Source organism: Pseudorasbora parva, chromosome 19, assembly GCF_024679245.1.
Source record: "Pseudorasbora parva isolate DD20220531a chromosome 19, ASM2467924v1, whole genome shotgun sequence".
In the NCBI taxonomy this organism is placed as follows: Eukaryota; Metazoa; Chordata; class Actinopteri; order Cypriniformes; family Gobionidae; genus Pseudorasbora; species Pseudorasbora parva.
Window position 1 is genome coordinate 2,702,855 of NC_090190.1, and position 15,030 is coordinate 2,717,884.

Genomic DNA, 15,030 nt, shown 5'->3' on the forward strand with positions numbered 1-15,030 from the left:
TTGTAATGCACATGCATCATGTAATGTACATCATGTAGGCCTACTTTACATACACAATTACATTTACATATATATATATACACACACACAATTATTTTACTTTATATTTTATTTATCTCTTTGTCATTTATCTTTTTTGTTCTATTTTATTTGTAATACATTTTTATTTATATATAGTTTTTTATTTTTTTATTTATATATTTATTTATTTGTATGTGTTTATTAATGGTATTTATTATGTATATTTGTTATTTTTTATTTGTTTTGTTTGTTCAATTTAATATGTATCTATTTTGTAATTAATATATTTATGTATGTATTTACTTTTCTAATTAATTTATTATCTGTCTATTTTTATTATATTTAAGTTATTTTCATTTATTATTTATTTTTATTTATTTGTTATTTATTTATTTTATATGTGTTTATTAATTTAATTTATTATGTATATATTTGTTATTTTTATGTATTTACGTTTCTATTTATGTATTTATTTATCTTTTATGTATTTTTATTTGTTTAATGTATTATTAATCTATCAGTTATTTATCATTTTTTTTATTATTATTTTAATTATTTTTTAATTATTATCATTAATATTTGTTTATTTAATTAATTTGTTATTTATCTTTTTTTATTTATTATTTGTATTTTTATGTATTTATTTATTACAAGTGGAAATTTCAGTTAATCTCGGAGGTTCCGTGGATAATATTGCCCTTCATAATTTCTCCAACATGCCATCGAAGAAATAAGTGTAAAAAGTTAAATAATAATCATAAAAATAACATTAATTGTCTGTATTATATTTACGACTAAATGTTTGGTTAAATTCAGTCACATTTGAGCAATGACTGTTGTTTATCTTGTTGAACACAACATCAAAGTCTTTTCTCGTAATGTTTCCCACAGGCGCTTTTTGACTCATATCCGCCGATATAAAAACCCCAATGTAAAAACGCCAGTTGTCCTACAAACGGACGTCAATATTGAACGCGTTTGTGTATATCCGAACTCAGTTTCCCATAAACCCCAGCGCCGAAGTGGCTGATGGTATATTGGCGAGCTGCGCTGTGACAGCGGAGCGCTACTGAGCAGACTCAATCTAGTTAGCCATGGCGGCGACAGGAGGAGGGAAAATCAGATCAAGAAGATATCACATCGCTTCAAAACCGTATGCCAAAGGCAAACAGGTAAATAAAACGAAGCCCTAGTCGGTATGACAAGGATTTTAGCGGTTGTTAGCTCAAGCCGTGCCGTTTGTCTGGCGACGGGTTTTGTTTTTGTAAAGCAGGAGACATTTTGAGGCCTGTTTCAGGCCTGTTCACGTTCCCCCAGCAAACGGTCTCAACTGTCACCGCAATACCGTTAACTCGTTTGACTGGAGAAAGACAACCATTCGGTGTGGAAAATGCTCGAAATGTGCCGTTAGAAAGTCGAGAATTGATTGTATTCCAATAATTTTAAGACAACCCGCGTGAACGTGTTTCAAACACAGCACGTTAGCCGTTAGCCGCGGCACGCACCGGCGTCCAACAAGAGTGCGTACATTTGAACAAATACACGAGCATTTAAACAGCATTTTAATGTTGTTATACTATATATCAATTGTTCTTTTTACGCTGACGCTTTCCTCTCCACTCATATGTATCGCCCAGATGGTCCACATGAGGGTAACTTGAGCTTCAGAGCACTTTTATCCGTTTTATTCACTTCTACTCACTAAGTCTAGATATGTATTGTATGTGATTAGCGAGTCTGGGTCATGTTTTGGCGTAAATGGGAAAGCGCAGGTTAATGTTAACGCACTGGGTTTGTCATCCCGAGGAAAGGCGGGATGAGAGTGTGTGCATGTCGTGGCGTGTTTTCTGAGGGATCTGAGCCTCACACACACTGGAAGCCCTTTATGAAAAGCGACTAACTGTTCTATGAACAGAGATATTTTAATAAGTCTTAGAATCTCAAGGTATATTTTGCTCCCAACTTTAGTAGTATGAACATCATCTCCAGGTTCATATATCAAGGGAATATGAAGCATTTATTTGACTAACAAACAAACAAAAAATATATATATAATTTATTTAGTTGGTAAATGGTTAAGTGTATTCCTGCATATTACTTGTTATTTTATCAACTTGCATGATAAAAATAATTCATATTGGCCATTAAAGGCACAATATGTAAGATTTTTGGATTAGACTATACAAAACCACTAGAACAGTTATGTATTTTGTTGACTTGTGCACTTGCACTATCCCAAATGTTCAAATCCAGAGAAATAAGCCACTTTAACCAGTACACGGACAGTGTGTCACCTATCATACTGACATCCAGTGTTATTGTGTAGAAACCATGGACACACCAAAGAAGACGCTTTTGAATGTGTTTTATTAGACAGGTGAGCAACTGTTTGGATCATTGATGGACAGAAACTAATCATTGTTCTCCAGCTCAACACAGTTAGTCTTATCGCTTAAATCTCTTGATTTACCGCGAGTACAATGTTTTTTGTTCATAGTAGCAATATAACGTCACTTTAACACTCAAATGTGTGTGTTATGATAAAACAGAGCTGTGCTACCACACATATGCAGCATAACATCTCCACATCCTCAAGCTTTACCTTTGTTTTGAATAAGTGACCTCTAGCGGGTCAAAAATTACATATTGTGCCTTTTAGGAACATTTGTTGATCTTGAGCTGTCAAAATATGGAGTTTGTCAATTCTAATCTCAATCATTTTTTTGTGTGGGATTCGTAAACTTTTATTGTTTTATATTGCATTAACATGTTTAAAAACATTAGTCCAGCAGGTATTTTTACCAAAAAGGCTTAGTTCACCCAAAACTATAAATATCCTGTAATTTACTCACCCTCAAGCCATCCTAGGTGTATGACTTTGAGCCACACAGTTATATTGAAAAAACATCCTGCCTCTTTCAAACTTTATAATGGGGGTTGAGATTTTAAAGCCCTAAAAAGTGCATCTATCCATCATAAAAGTGCATCACACTTTTAATGGGGGCTTAATAACGGCCCACTGAAGTGAGAATATCCATAATTATGACTACTAAACTAATCTGTGCAGGTGTGTTTACTAATATATATATATATAGGGCCGTGCGATATTAAAGAGAAATGCGATATGCAATACCTTGTTAAATAATGCAATATGCGATACGATATTGCTATTAGTGTGTAAAATCTATTTAAATTACATTTTAAAAGAATTTTAAAAAACTGAGAATGACACCATTTGTGGTTCACATTCTTTCTGGGAAAAGAAAGCATTGCTAAAACTTCTGAAAGTGACCAGCAGTGTTTTAGCATAAATGTCTCAAATCTGACAATATAATATTAACATCAATGTTTCAGTGTGTTTGTGTAAGAAAGCGTGAGATTGAAAGATTGAGTTGTTTTTCAAAAGTTATTGCATTTAATAACTCTTTTTAACGTAAAGCAAGTCATATAAGTCATGGGCCCAGTCTAATCTCTGCTATGCGTCAACCTACAACATACACTTTTCACAATGTTGAAGTAGCTTATTAAAATCATTCAGATATTGCATGCCTTTTTGATATTTCCATATTACACAGTCCTACTAGATTAGATTATATCATAATGGCGCAACCCAATCAATACTGACAAAATGAGCAAGTTCAACCACACTTGCTTCCATGTGCACACTGTTGACAGGAAGTGACTTGTTGCAATGCTTGAGGCCCAGCCATGCACACGGCTGGTTGTTTATCCTATCCTCCTCGAGTGAGGCGGGAAGATGAGTTACACTCCTATAGTTAAAGGGATAGTTTACCCAAAAATGAAATTTATGCCATGATTTACTCTCCCTCAAGTCATCCTAGGTGTGCAGGGCTCCAGACTAACATTTTTCACTAGGGCGCACAGTGGCCCCCAACTGAACATTTTAGGGGCACAACCAGAAAATTTAGGAGTGGACACCATAAATCAACATGATAAAAGGATAGTTCACCCCAAAAAATTAAATTTGATGTTTATCTGCTTACCCCCAGGACATCCAAAATGTAGGTTCGTTTAACAAAATTCTCTTTTTTTGGGTGAACTATGCCTTAATTTCCACTGTATTACTAATAAATACTCAAAGAATGATAATCTCAAGCCAATAGTGTTTCGAGTACGCTGATAGGGAACAGGTAGAGCTCGGCTCGTGTAGTTTGGCGTATTTGCAGCAAAGAAAGAAATCTACACATTACCACTGTAATGAAATCAGTGTAATAACGCAGACTGATGGTTAAATGATCACTGTAGAGTATAAGCACTGGTTTTGTATTCGTATTATGTATGTTTGAACAGGTTTTCTTCTTTTAAATAAAATTACTTCATTACGTTTGAGTCATGTACTTCTATAAAAACTGTAAAACAACAAAAAAGGAAAAGTATTGGTTAACTAGATCTTGTCACATCAGCAAATGTAGCTTTCTAGAGAGCATGTAATTGGAGTGATCTGTTGAATAAACACACAAATTAACTGGTTGCACGTGCAAATGGATGTAAAATTCAGTTGCACACACAAATTTTGGTAGCAAAATGCAACCATTTGGTGGCAGTCTGGATCCCTTGCACTGTAAAAAATAAAAACGGAAACATTTACTGGTGATTTTCTGCCGGTACATTATCCAGTAATTTTACAGAAATTTCCGTTAACCCTTAAAACACAAACTAATGAAATGCGTAATTCAAAATACAGGTAAAACACCTGTAAAAAAAACAATACGGAGAATTCCTTCATATTTATACAGTACATTGTGCCCTATTTTTACAGTTTTTTTTTTTTACAGTGGTGTGTATGGCATTCTTCTTTCAGATGAATACAATCAAGAGTTATACACAATAAATAAATCTGGCTCTTCCAAGCTTTATAGTGGCAGTGAATGGGCGTTTTGAATTCCATAAAAGTGCATCTATCCATCATAAAAATGCGCCACATGGCTCCGGGGGTTAATAAAGGCCTTCTGAAGCTGCGAGTTTGAGTAAGAAAAATATCTATATTTAAAACTTTGCAACCTGTAATCTCTTAACTTCTGCTTACTGTTGTCCGCGCTTTCACGAGAGACGTCTGACCCAGGCGTAGAGTAAGTTCTGGTGACGAGTGCGGATGCGCAGAGGATAGAGCAAAACAAAACTCGGTTCTCGTAGAGCTAGCAGATTCGCACTAACGTCAAACGCTGGAACGGCAGTCTCGTGGACACGCATGCCACCAGGGTGGGAAATTCACTTTTTTGCCCACTAGCCACAGTGGCTGGTGGATGCCCAGTTTTACCAGCCACTTATATTTTTTACCAGCCACTTTTTCCAGCATTCACATTTATAAAAGAAAGTGCATTAGCATAGTAATGGGTGAATTTTGGTTGATTGGGACACATTTCCCCAGTCATTTCAATGGCGGAAACTGTCAGAATCATGAAATGAGTTACTCGACAAAGGTGCATTATTGTTACTAGTAACATCATTCTTTGACAAAAGCTGTCCAATCCGTTACAATGAATGTTTTTAGTAGTAACTAACCAGTAAAATGTTTTATAATTCACCCGCCACTGTGGCAGGTATACATGGCAAAGTCACCCGCCAATTTGAAGAAGTAAACGCCATCGGCTGGTGGCGGGTGCTAATTTCCCACCCTGCATGCCAAAGTTAGTGAAAGTTAGAGATTACCCTTTGTAAAGTTATAAATATGGGGATTTTTCTTACATGGTTTCACTTCAGAAGGCCTTTATTAATCCCTGGAGCAGTTATATGATAGATAGATGCACTTTTATGATGGACAGATGCACTTTTATGATGGTTGGATGCACTTTTATGATGGATGGATGCACTTTTATGATGGATGGATGCACTTTTATGATGGATAGATGCACTTTTATGATGGATAGATGCACTTTTATAATGGTTGGATGCACTTTTATGATGGATAGATGCACTTTTATGATGGACAGATGCACTTTTATGATGGACAGATGCACTTTTATAATGGTTGGATGCACTTTTATGATGGACAGATGCACTTTTATGATGGACAGATGCACTTTTATGATGGACAGATGCACTTTTATGATGGACGGATGCACTTATGATGGTTGGATGCACTTTTATAATGGATGGATAAACTTATGATTGATGGATTGATGGATGGATGGATGCACTTTTATGATGAATAGATGCACTTTTATGATAGATAGAAGCACTTTTATGATGGACAGATGCACTTTTATGATGGTTGGATGCACTTTTATAATGGATGGATAAACTTATGATTGATGGATTGATGGATGGATGGATGCACTTTTATGATGAAAAGATGCACTTTTATGATAGATAGAAGCACTTTTATGATGGATGGATGCACTTCCGGACTTCAAAACGGAAACAGCCCTTCACTGCCATTATAAAGCTTTGAAGAGCCAGGACATTTTTAATATAAATCCGATTGCGTTCGTCTGAAAGAAGACTGTCATACACACCTAGGATGACAGGGAGAGTAAATCATGGGCTAATTTACACGTTTGGGGGAACTATCCATTCAAATCAAAAGTTACTATAAGCATTAAAGGCTGTTTATTTTGGTTGCGCAATCTCTCCCGGCTCTTCCACTGAGTTAAATGGACTATTTAGCTTCCCCACCTGCCTGTGTGTCACATGCTTACAGCGATCAGCCAAAGATCCAGTCTGTGGTGTTGCTGTGTCCAAACCCTGGAGCTCTGTTGGAGAACAATAAGTGCTTGCACAGTAATTTGGTCCCCAGGGCCCCTTTTTAGACCGCAACTGAAGCTCTTAAATCCAAGCATTCTCTTGCCTTAGGGCTTTTGCAGTTTGAAAATGTCCTTTGGTGAAAATGAATAAAAATTTAGGATATGTTGTGTGGATGCATGCTGGGTAGTAGATAATTTGAAGGTAATGTAAACTGTTTTTACTTACGAGGTTTAAGAGCTTAAGCACTTCCGTCTGTCAACTGTTCAATGCTAGCCTAAATCCAAAAGGTTAAGGATGAGTTCAAAAGGCTAAAATGAGTTCCCTTTTGATTTATCATTGTAATGTGCAACTGTTAAAATCCACATAATTTGATGTTCTTTAGTCCAAACTGTGCATTGCTGCTTAAAGGGATAGTTCACCCAAAAATAATTTTTTTTGACTCCAACAGGGTTTTTCCTGGGTCAGAAATGGTCTTCGGTGGTGGCTGACCAGACATGGTCATCCACACGCATGTGCACACACACACACCAACAGTAAAAGTACCTACCGGTGTGATCTGTGAGCCCAATACTGACAATAAATGTGAAATAAATGCAATTTTTTTTCATTTTGCTGAATTAGATGCTGACCTAATTTTGATATCTCATTATGTATGATGTCTTGATGTTTGTTTCTTTAGTTCCTCGTTTTTACACAGTTTGCATGGTTTACTGATTCATTATTTTGGCAACAATTATTAAAAAGTAGCATTAAAAATGTAATAAATAGTCTAATTCTCTACCATATACAATTTAATAAAACTATTGGCTATCAACAACTTGCGTTGTTTTGGTAATTTACTACACATTATCAATATAAATGCTCAAAATAAATACATGAAAATACTGTGGATTAAGACTAATTCTTACTAACCCCTCTTGTTTAATGGGTTAAGCAGACTTGCATTCTCATCTCAGAGGTGTTGTGAGTAAATGATTACACACTGATTCGTGAGTTCAGTGTTGGACAGATCAGTTCATTAAAATGAATCGGTTCAAATGAGTCATTAGTTCGTGACTCGGATAAAAGCGGACGTGTTATATGTGAACCCAGACGGTTAAAACAATGCCAAAGATTTGTCAACATAGAAAACATTACATAAGGATTTTTTTCCGTTTATTTGAAAGTATGGTTTATGTCAGCTGCGTGTGCAAAACGTCTGTCAAAAGAAGTGCGTTTTGAGCACAATTCACATCCAGCTGTTGGCTAATTCAGGGAAAATATTGTGCGACCGCGCCACACGGAACATGGAGTCAGTCTTCCGACCTTTTACCAGTTGTGTCAGTTCTGTTGATTTTGATTGATATGTGCGAGTGAGAGCTCAGATGATCGTTTTGAAGACAGAGAGTGTGTGCGTGGGCTCTCTGCTCGTTTTCTGTCACTCAGTTAACGTGCGCCCTGTCACGTGCATTAGTAATCTACATCAATTTATAAATCACAATAATTCATCAAATAAGGCTTTGGCGGGACAAATTTGTTTTGGCGGGCGCCAAAAAATGTTCAATGTAGGAAAAATCCTGTCCAACCGTTGCTTGTATAATGCATGTCAATGGGGTGTATTTCTAATTATAATGCATTGACATGTATTATACAAGCAACGGCTGGAGTTAAAAATCTTCATTTGTGTTCTACTGAAGAAACAAACACACCTACATCTGGATGCCCTGGGGGTCAGCAGATAAACATCACATTTTCACTTTTGGGTGAACTATCCCTTTAAATGTAATTAAATGAATCTCCTGCCAGATCTGCATTAATTTCAAGGTATCGCTCGTGCTCTTTTGTTGCTGCTGGGTATGCTAATTGTCTCTTTGACCCCCAGCAGCAGCCTGGCCTGATCACTCGAGTGACGGATACGGTGAAGAGCATAGTCCCCTCCTGGCTGCAGAAATACTTCAAGAATGGAGAAGTTCTAGAGGGTGATGGTGCTGCAGTCGGGATGGAGTGGAACAATGTGGGTCCTCCACCCAATGGCAACGATGAAGCCGCCCCGCTCCCAGATGGACGAGACTCTCCAGAACCGAGCACAAGTTACACAGGTATGATGAGTACCTTATTTTCCGGACTATAAGTCGCTCCGTAGTATAAGTCGAATAGGTCAAAAAATGCGTCATTAAGAGGAAAAAAACATGTATAAGTTAGGGGTTGAACGACTTCCATTTTTTTTAAAGTCGACATTTATGGGATGAAAGTCGAGTCGGCGTCGAAGAGTCGCTGATGACGTCATTAATGAACAAATAAACCTGAACCTTGAACGCGGGTTTTCTTGTGCACAGGACAGCTATAGCATATGACAGCGCTGCCCATAAGGTTATTGGTCCTACATATCAGCTTTTGTATCGGTTCTTTTGTCTTATGGTCGTTATATTTCTCACAGATTTCTGCTTGTTCTGAATAAGATACAGATAAAGTAGCACAATAAAGATTACATGTGAATGCATTAGTGAGGTATTGTGTGTGAATTCATTCTCCCTGGCAGCGTCTCTCTACTAATAGTGAAGCTGTGAGTTTTAGTTATCAAGAAATATATGCTAGAACTTCAGTTTCTAATTTTTTATTGATAAATCCCAAAACTGTGTTGACAATACATTTCTGTGCGACTGAATGGTTGTGTGTGAGGTGCTCGCGATCTCCGCATGATCAGGCTGTGTGTGTGTTGCAATGCAGCACGGTTTAGCGCGATGATTAACTTGCGTGTACAATAAGCGTGCATTCTCCCGATCAGTTTTGAGCATCCAGATGGTAATCAAACATGTCTTGTGGAGAGCTCTTGAGGTATGCATTTGTCATTTTTAACTGTTAAAAACAGCCTGCGTCAGGAAATGGCTTATCCTGTTGCGCCCTCTATAGCCAGCGACTAGTTGACGTCAAGCTTAAAGCGTCATGACGGAGCATAAAGGTCAATTAGTCGACTAGTCGGTGCAACCCCTAGTATAAGTCGCACTGAACTATAAGTCACATTATATAGGACTATAACGCCAGCTTCAATGCGCAAGCGTTGGCAGGGCAGAAGCAATGCGGCTGAGCCTCTCCCAGCATTCAAGCACCCATCTGTGGACTCGTTCCTCCAGCTCTGGCCATCTCGCTTTCAGTCCGCAATTAGCTTGCTTTTTCTTCACAACCTCTGCTTTTTGCCAGTCCTTCACAAGTTTCTCACTCACTCAAAACTTTCTTTCTGCTGCTCGATTACAGTGCATATTTTACTACCTGCAGTTTATTTTATTATTTTATGGAGGGGCATTTTGTATGTGTTCAGTCTTTCTCAGTTGTTGTCTTAAAGTTAACATTTTAGTTAACATTTTTTCTTCAGTTTTCAGTTGTTTTCTTCAGGGGTAGGCTAAAGGAGAAGCATAGAGCCCTCTCGCGTCTGTAGACGTAGCTAAATGTTTATTCTTGTCAGTCAGTATGAATTAAATTTCACTCCTGACTATAAATCGCAGGACCATCCAAACTATGAAAAAAAAGTGCGACTTATAGTCTGGAAAATATAGTAGACGCTATCCAGCAGATGTGCTCTTGTGCATTTCCAAAACCTAGTCAACTGTCTATATACTAGGGCTGTCACTTTTTATTCGATATTCAAACATAATGTGAAATACCCGTAATCGAACTATAAATAAACGATCTGGTTTTTAAAGTGCCATGTAGCCCAATTTTTTTTAACAGTCTATAGGTTGGTTTACATGGAGCACTGTAATTGGTTTAAAAGTCCAATCCGAATGAAAATGCTCCATATAAACACCTCAATTGGAGAAAATATGCCCAAACCGAATGAAATTGGATTTTTCAGGCGTGACTTTTTACTGCTCCAAGTCGAAGTACTCTCAGAAGTGCTATTCCGCCATACATTATAGTTCCTTTTTAATCCGCTTAGAAAAGCGTCGCGTTTTATTTTGTAACCACACTTGTTCGTTCAACTATTGGTGTAACTGTATTTAAATAGGAAAACATGGAGGTGTTTGGTCGCTTCTAACTTGATCTCTGTTTGGTACCTAATGAATGAACTGGGCTTAGTGGGCTAAGCTAAATGCTATCAGATCGTCGCGTTAGAGAGATTAAGAGCACACACTGAGATGAGAGAGGGATGTATCAACTCGTCTTAGTTAAGGGAGTAACAGGGAGTATGTCTTGAAATGTAGAATTTTTATTTTCAGAACCATCTACAAGCAGAGCATCGTTGAACTTCCAGGAAGCTCTTTCGAGACCCCCGCTCAACCGGACCCACCTGCACTTCCCGTCCCTGGACGGCTCTCCTGCTTTAGGCGGTGCAAGCCCTCTCTTCTCCCAGCCCTCCACATCCACAGCGCCCTTCTCAGGGAGCCCTTTCGCTGTAACCTCCAACTTCTCCCTGGTAAAAGAGATTAAGGACTCCAGCTCTCAGCATGAGGACGACAACATCTCGACTACCAGCGGCTTTTCATCACGCGCATCTGATAAAGGTGAGCGGCGCTTCTGACCAGAATCCAATAGATAAGTGCTGCGAGACATTTGAGTTGATCAGACAGCAATATTCATTGGAGTCTCGCTGCAAAAAATGCTTTTCTTACTTAGTCTTTTTGTCTTGTTTCCAGTTCAAATATCTAAAAATTCTTATTTAAGAAGCATTTACAACCAAAAGTTATTGTCTGGTTTTGGGGGAAAAAATACTCAAAATTGAGTGAGTTTTTGCTTAAAACTAGCAAAATAATCTGCCAAAGCAAAATCTTAATTCAAACAGAAAACAAGATTTTGTTTACCCCATTGACAGATTATTTTGCTTGTTTTAAGCAAAAACTCTTTAAATGTAGATGGCCCTTTGTCCAATATCAGTGGTGGGATCAATGTTTCCCGGGGTTGGAGTGTTCTTCACGAAGTTAGCAGGTGTGTTAGTGTTGGGGATTTTGTTTTTTGTTTTTGAAGCAAAACATTTTTTTGCAGTGCTTAGACTAGGCATAGCTAGAACTAAGAGCAGAGCTTAAAGGGTTAGTTCACCCAAAAATGAAAACTATTTCATTAATTACTCCCCCTCATGTCGTTGGACACCTGTAACACCTTCGTTCATCTTCAGAACACAAATGAAGATATTTTTGTTGAAAGCTGATGGCTGAAAGGCTTCAAAAAGGCCTCCATTGGGATTTAGTACATTTCCACTGACCCACTCACAAGACCCATAAAAGGCACTAAAGACTTCGTTACAAAGTCCATCTCACTACAGTGGCTGTACAATAATTGTACCAAGCGGCGAGAGAACTTTGTGCGCAAAAAAAATCTAAATAATGACTTTATCTGCCAAGATATTGTCTTCCTTGTAGGTCTCGGACGTGAACTAACGCGATAGTGGCGCTCCTCCTCTTCCGGGTCATGTATTCGCTATGATTCGAACGGCAGAGCTGCGTCATATTCTCGCGCATGCGTCGAGTTCACGTCAATAATTTGGTGGATTATATCGTTATTTTGATTTGTGCGCACAAAAACTATTTTCGTCGCATTGTAAAATTATTGTACAGCCACTGTAGTGAGATGGACTTTGTAACAAAGACTTTTGTGCCTTTATGGGTCTTGTGAGTGGGTCAGTCGAAATGTACTGAATCCCAATGGAGGCCTTTTTGAAGCCTTTCTCAGCCATCAGCTTTCAACAAAAATATCTTCATTTGTGTTCTGAAGATGAACGAAGGTGTTACAGGTGTCCAACGACATGAGGGGGAGTAATTAATGAAACAATTTTCATTTTTGGGTGAACTAACCCTTTAATCTTCTTACAGATGTGCCCACTAGGCATGGTGAAAACTAAACATTTTCTTGACCAGCCACCGAGCCTCATTAGCCGGTTGAAACCGGTTAACCAATTAGTTTAAAATATGCTGTGCTATTTGAAATAACAGCCGCGAGCCCCATAACTCCCGCTCTCACACACTGTCCCGGCACCACCGCCTCCCTTCCACTCAGGTCACTTTTTTAAAATCCCGCAAAGCGAGTCCCGCAAACACGGCGGCGAGGATCTTGTTTGTAATCGGAGGACAAATGGCTCTTTAGTTTCGCGTTGAAAATAAAGGCATTTGTCTAGCGTTAGAAGCTCATTTGAAACATTGCCTCGGCTCATTTAAGAAAATGACAGCTCCGAAGAGACGCCACTTTAGTTCGAGGTAGTGCAAACAATAATAAAGAAAGATGATCAACACCTTATGTGTTACCACTGAAATGTAGATGTAATATATTTCTGAATGTAAGCCCATCTTAAGCGAAATGCACGCTTCATTCTGTCATCTGCCCCGGCTCTAACCTCGAGTGTTTTAGCCTGTTTACTTTTTGCAAACCTTGTGAGTGCGCAAACCCAAACGCTGCGACCTCGCGCCAAATATTTTATTGGTTTATTAAGTACAAACAGGCGAGTTATGAAAAATTTAGTGTGAGGGATTTGTTTACTTCACACAAAAAGATTTTGGAATGAGACGGCTAACTGTAGTAGCGTTTAGTCCACTGTCTATAATAGCCTAATTTAGAGATCACTTTTTTTTTTTTTACCGACAACTTTGATCGGTTAGCGTTGATAAGGTCAACGAACGGTCATCGGTTAACATCCCTAGTGCCCACGTCAAAGCAAAATAATCTGCCAATGGGGTAAGCAAAATAATCTTAATTAAAACGGAAAACAAGATTATTTTGCTTACCCCATTGGCAGATTTAGCTTTTTATATTTTCCCCCAAAACCAGACAATAACTTTTGCTTGTCTAGTAAATGCTTCTTAATGTAAGAATGTTCAGATATTTGGACTGAAAACAAGACAAAAATACTAAGAAAGAAAATCCTTTTTTGCAGTGCTTAGACTAGGTATAGCTAGAACTAAGAGCAGGGCTTAATCTTCTTACAGATGTGCCCACGTCAAAGAATCTGCCGCTCCTCTGGTCCCCAGAGTCTGAACGCACCCACTCTGGATCGCAGCCAGCTCATTCTGGGCTCAAGAAACCAGCCTTCAACCTGTCAGTCTTTGGCACTTCCTCATCAGTAAGTACTTCATATTCTTCTGAGAACCTTTATCAAGATTAATAGAGGGTTTCATTTATTTTAAGGGTGATCCCATCAGGATTTTAGAGGCAGGTCTCTACTTATTGATCATTGGAAGCAGCATTGGCCAATACCAATCACTGATATCAATCACCAAAATAAATTATAGGCCAACTCTTCTTAAAGCTACACTGTGTAATTTAGTTTATTCTTAGCTAAAATCACTTAGTTCTTTCAAAAATATATGTGCTCATTAATGTATATTTACTTCTTTCAAGTAATAATGCATTCTCGTAAGTTTATAATATACCATTGAAAATACATACGTGTTGAGGGTTTGGATGGCGGTCGCCATGTTGCTCCTCCATCTTGAAAGTACATTTGCCAAAGAGGGACATACCCGTAAATTCAAGCTTCGCTTTTCGCGTTTTTACACTCGATGGCACCGTGTCGAATGTGAAGAGGAGGATTGCTTGAGGCTGCTATATGATGATAGAGGATCACTCTTAAGCCCCTCTCACACTGCACGTCGGACCCGCAATATTCCCGGAGCATTGCCTTCTGTGTAAAAGCAACCACGTCCCGGAATTGATTACCGAATTCGACCCGGGTCGGGGACCTAGTAACATTGCGGGATATGTATCAGAGTCGCCAAGGAAGCGGAAAAGAAAATTAAGACGGCAACGCGACAGGCAAATAAACAAGACAAAAGTAAATACTGGAGTGGCCTTTCCAAGATGGAAAGAGCTCATGAGGAGCAACGATTTTAAAAAGAACGCCGACATTGCCTGCTTTCTTCTCGACAGGTAATATTAATTCAGCCTATTTGTGTATATTGGAAGTTTTATTGTTGCTTGGCTAATTATATCATGGTGTGCTGTGCATAACACTAGAACGACGTCTAGGATAGTTTTCCTCGCGTCAATGATGAAAAAGTATTGTTTACCTTATAACATAAATCCGTGTTCTATGACGGATAATATGAGATTAATATTTTAATTGCATTATAATTTGTTTGCCTTACGCTAGTGATGTCGTACAATATACAGAAAAATGATAGCACTGATAAAAGTTACTTTACTAAGATTAGCTTGCATTCGTCTGGGAACCTGATAGCTGATGTTAGCAATGAACTGGTTATTATTCAGTTCTATTATTCATTTTACATAGATTAATTTGATCATAGATCATTTGGTAAATTAAATAACTGCAAATTATAATAGTTTTCAAAAATTTCCTCATCACTTGAGTTGACGCAACACTCACCGAAGAGGTCGAACTGG

At 38.1% G+C, this 15,030-nt stretch overlaps 1 protein-coding gene across 3 annotated transcripts in view; it reads left to right on the forward strand.

The window, feature by feature from the left end:
* The first annotated feature begins 1,058 nt into the window (after nucleotides 1-1,058).
* The window catches only part of nup153 (nucleoporin 153), a 38,005-nt gene continuing 24,033 nt past the window's right edge, over nucleotides 1,059-15,030 (forward strand). Inside the window, exons 1-4 of one of the 3 annotated variants that reach the window (XM_067424889.1) lie at nucleotides 1,059-1,193; nucleotides 8,591-8,804; nucleotides 10,920-11,204; nucleotides 13,614-13,747. In XM_067424889.1, the coding sequence (XP_067280990.1) occupies nucleotides 1,116-1,193; nucleotides 8,591-8,804; nucleotides 10,920-11,204; nucleotides 13,614-13,747 (711 nt within the window). In that variant the 5' untranslated portion in view covers nucleotides 1,059-1,115. Of the gene's footprint in view, nucleotides 1,194-8,587; nucleotides 8,805-10,919; nucleotides 11,205-13,613; nucleotides 13,748-15,030 lie in introns of all 3 variants that reach the window. The other 2 variants (XM_067424888.1, XM_067424890.1) reach the window with 2 other exon arrangements.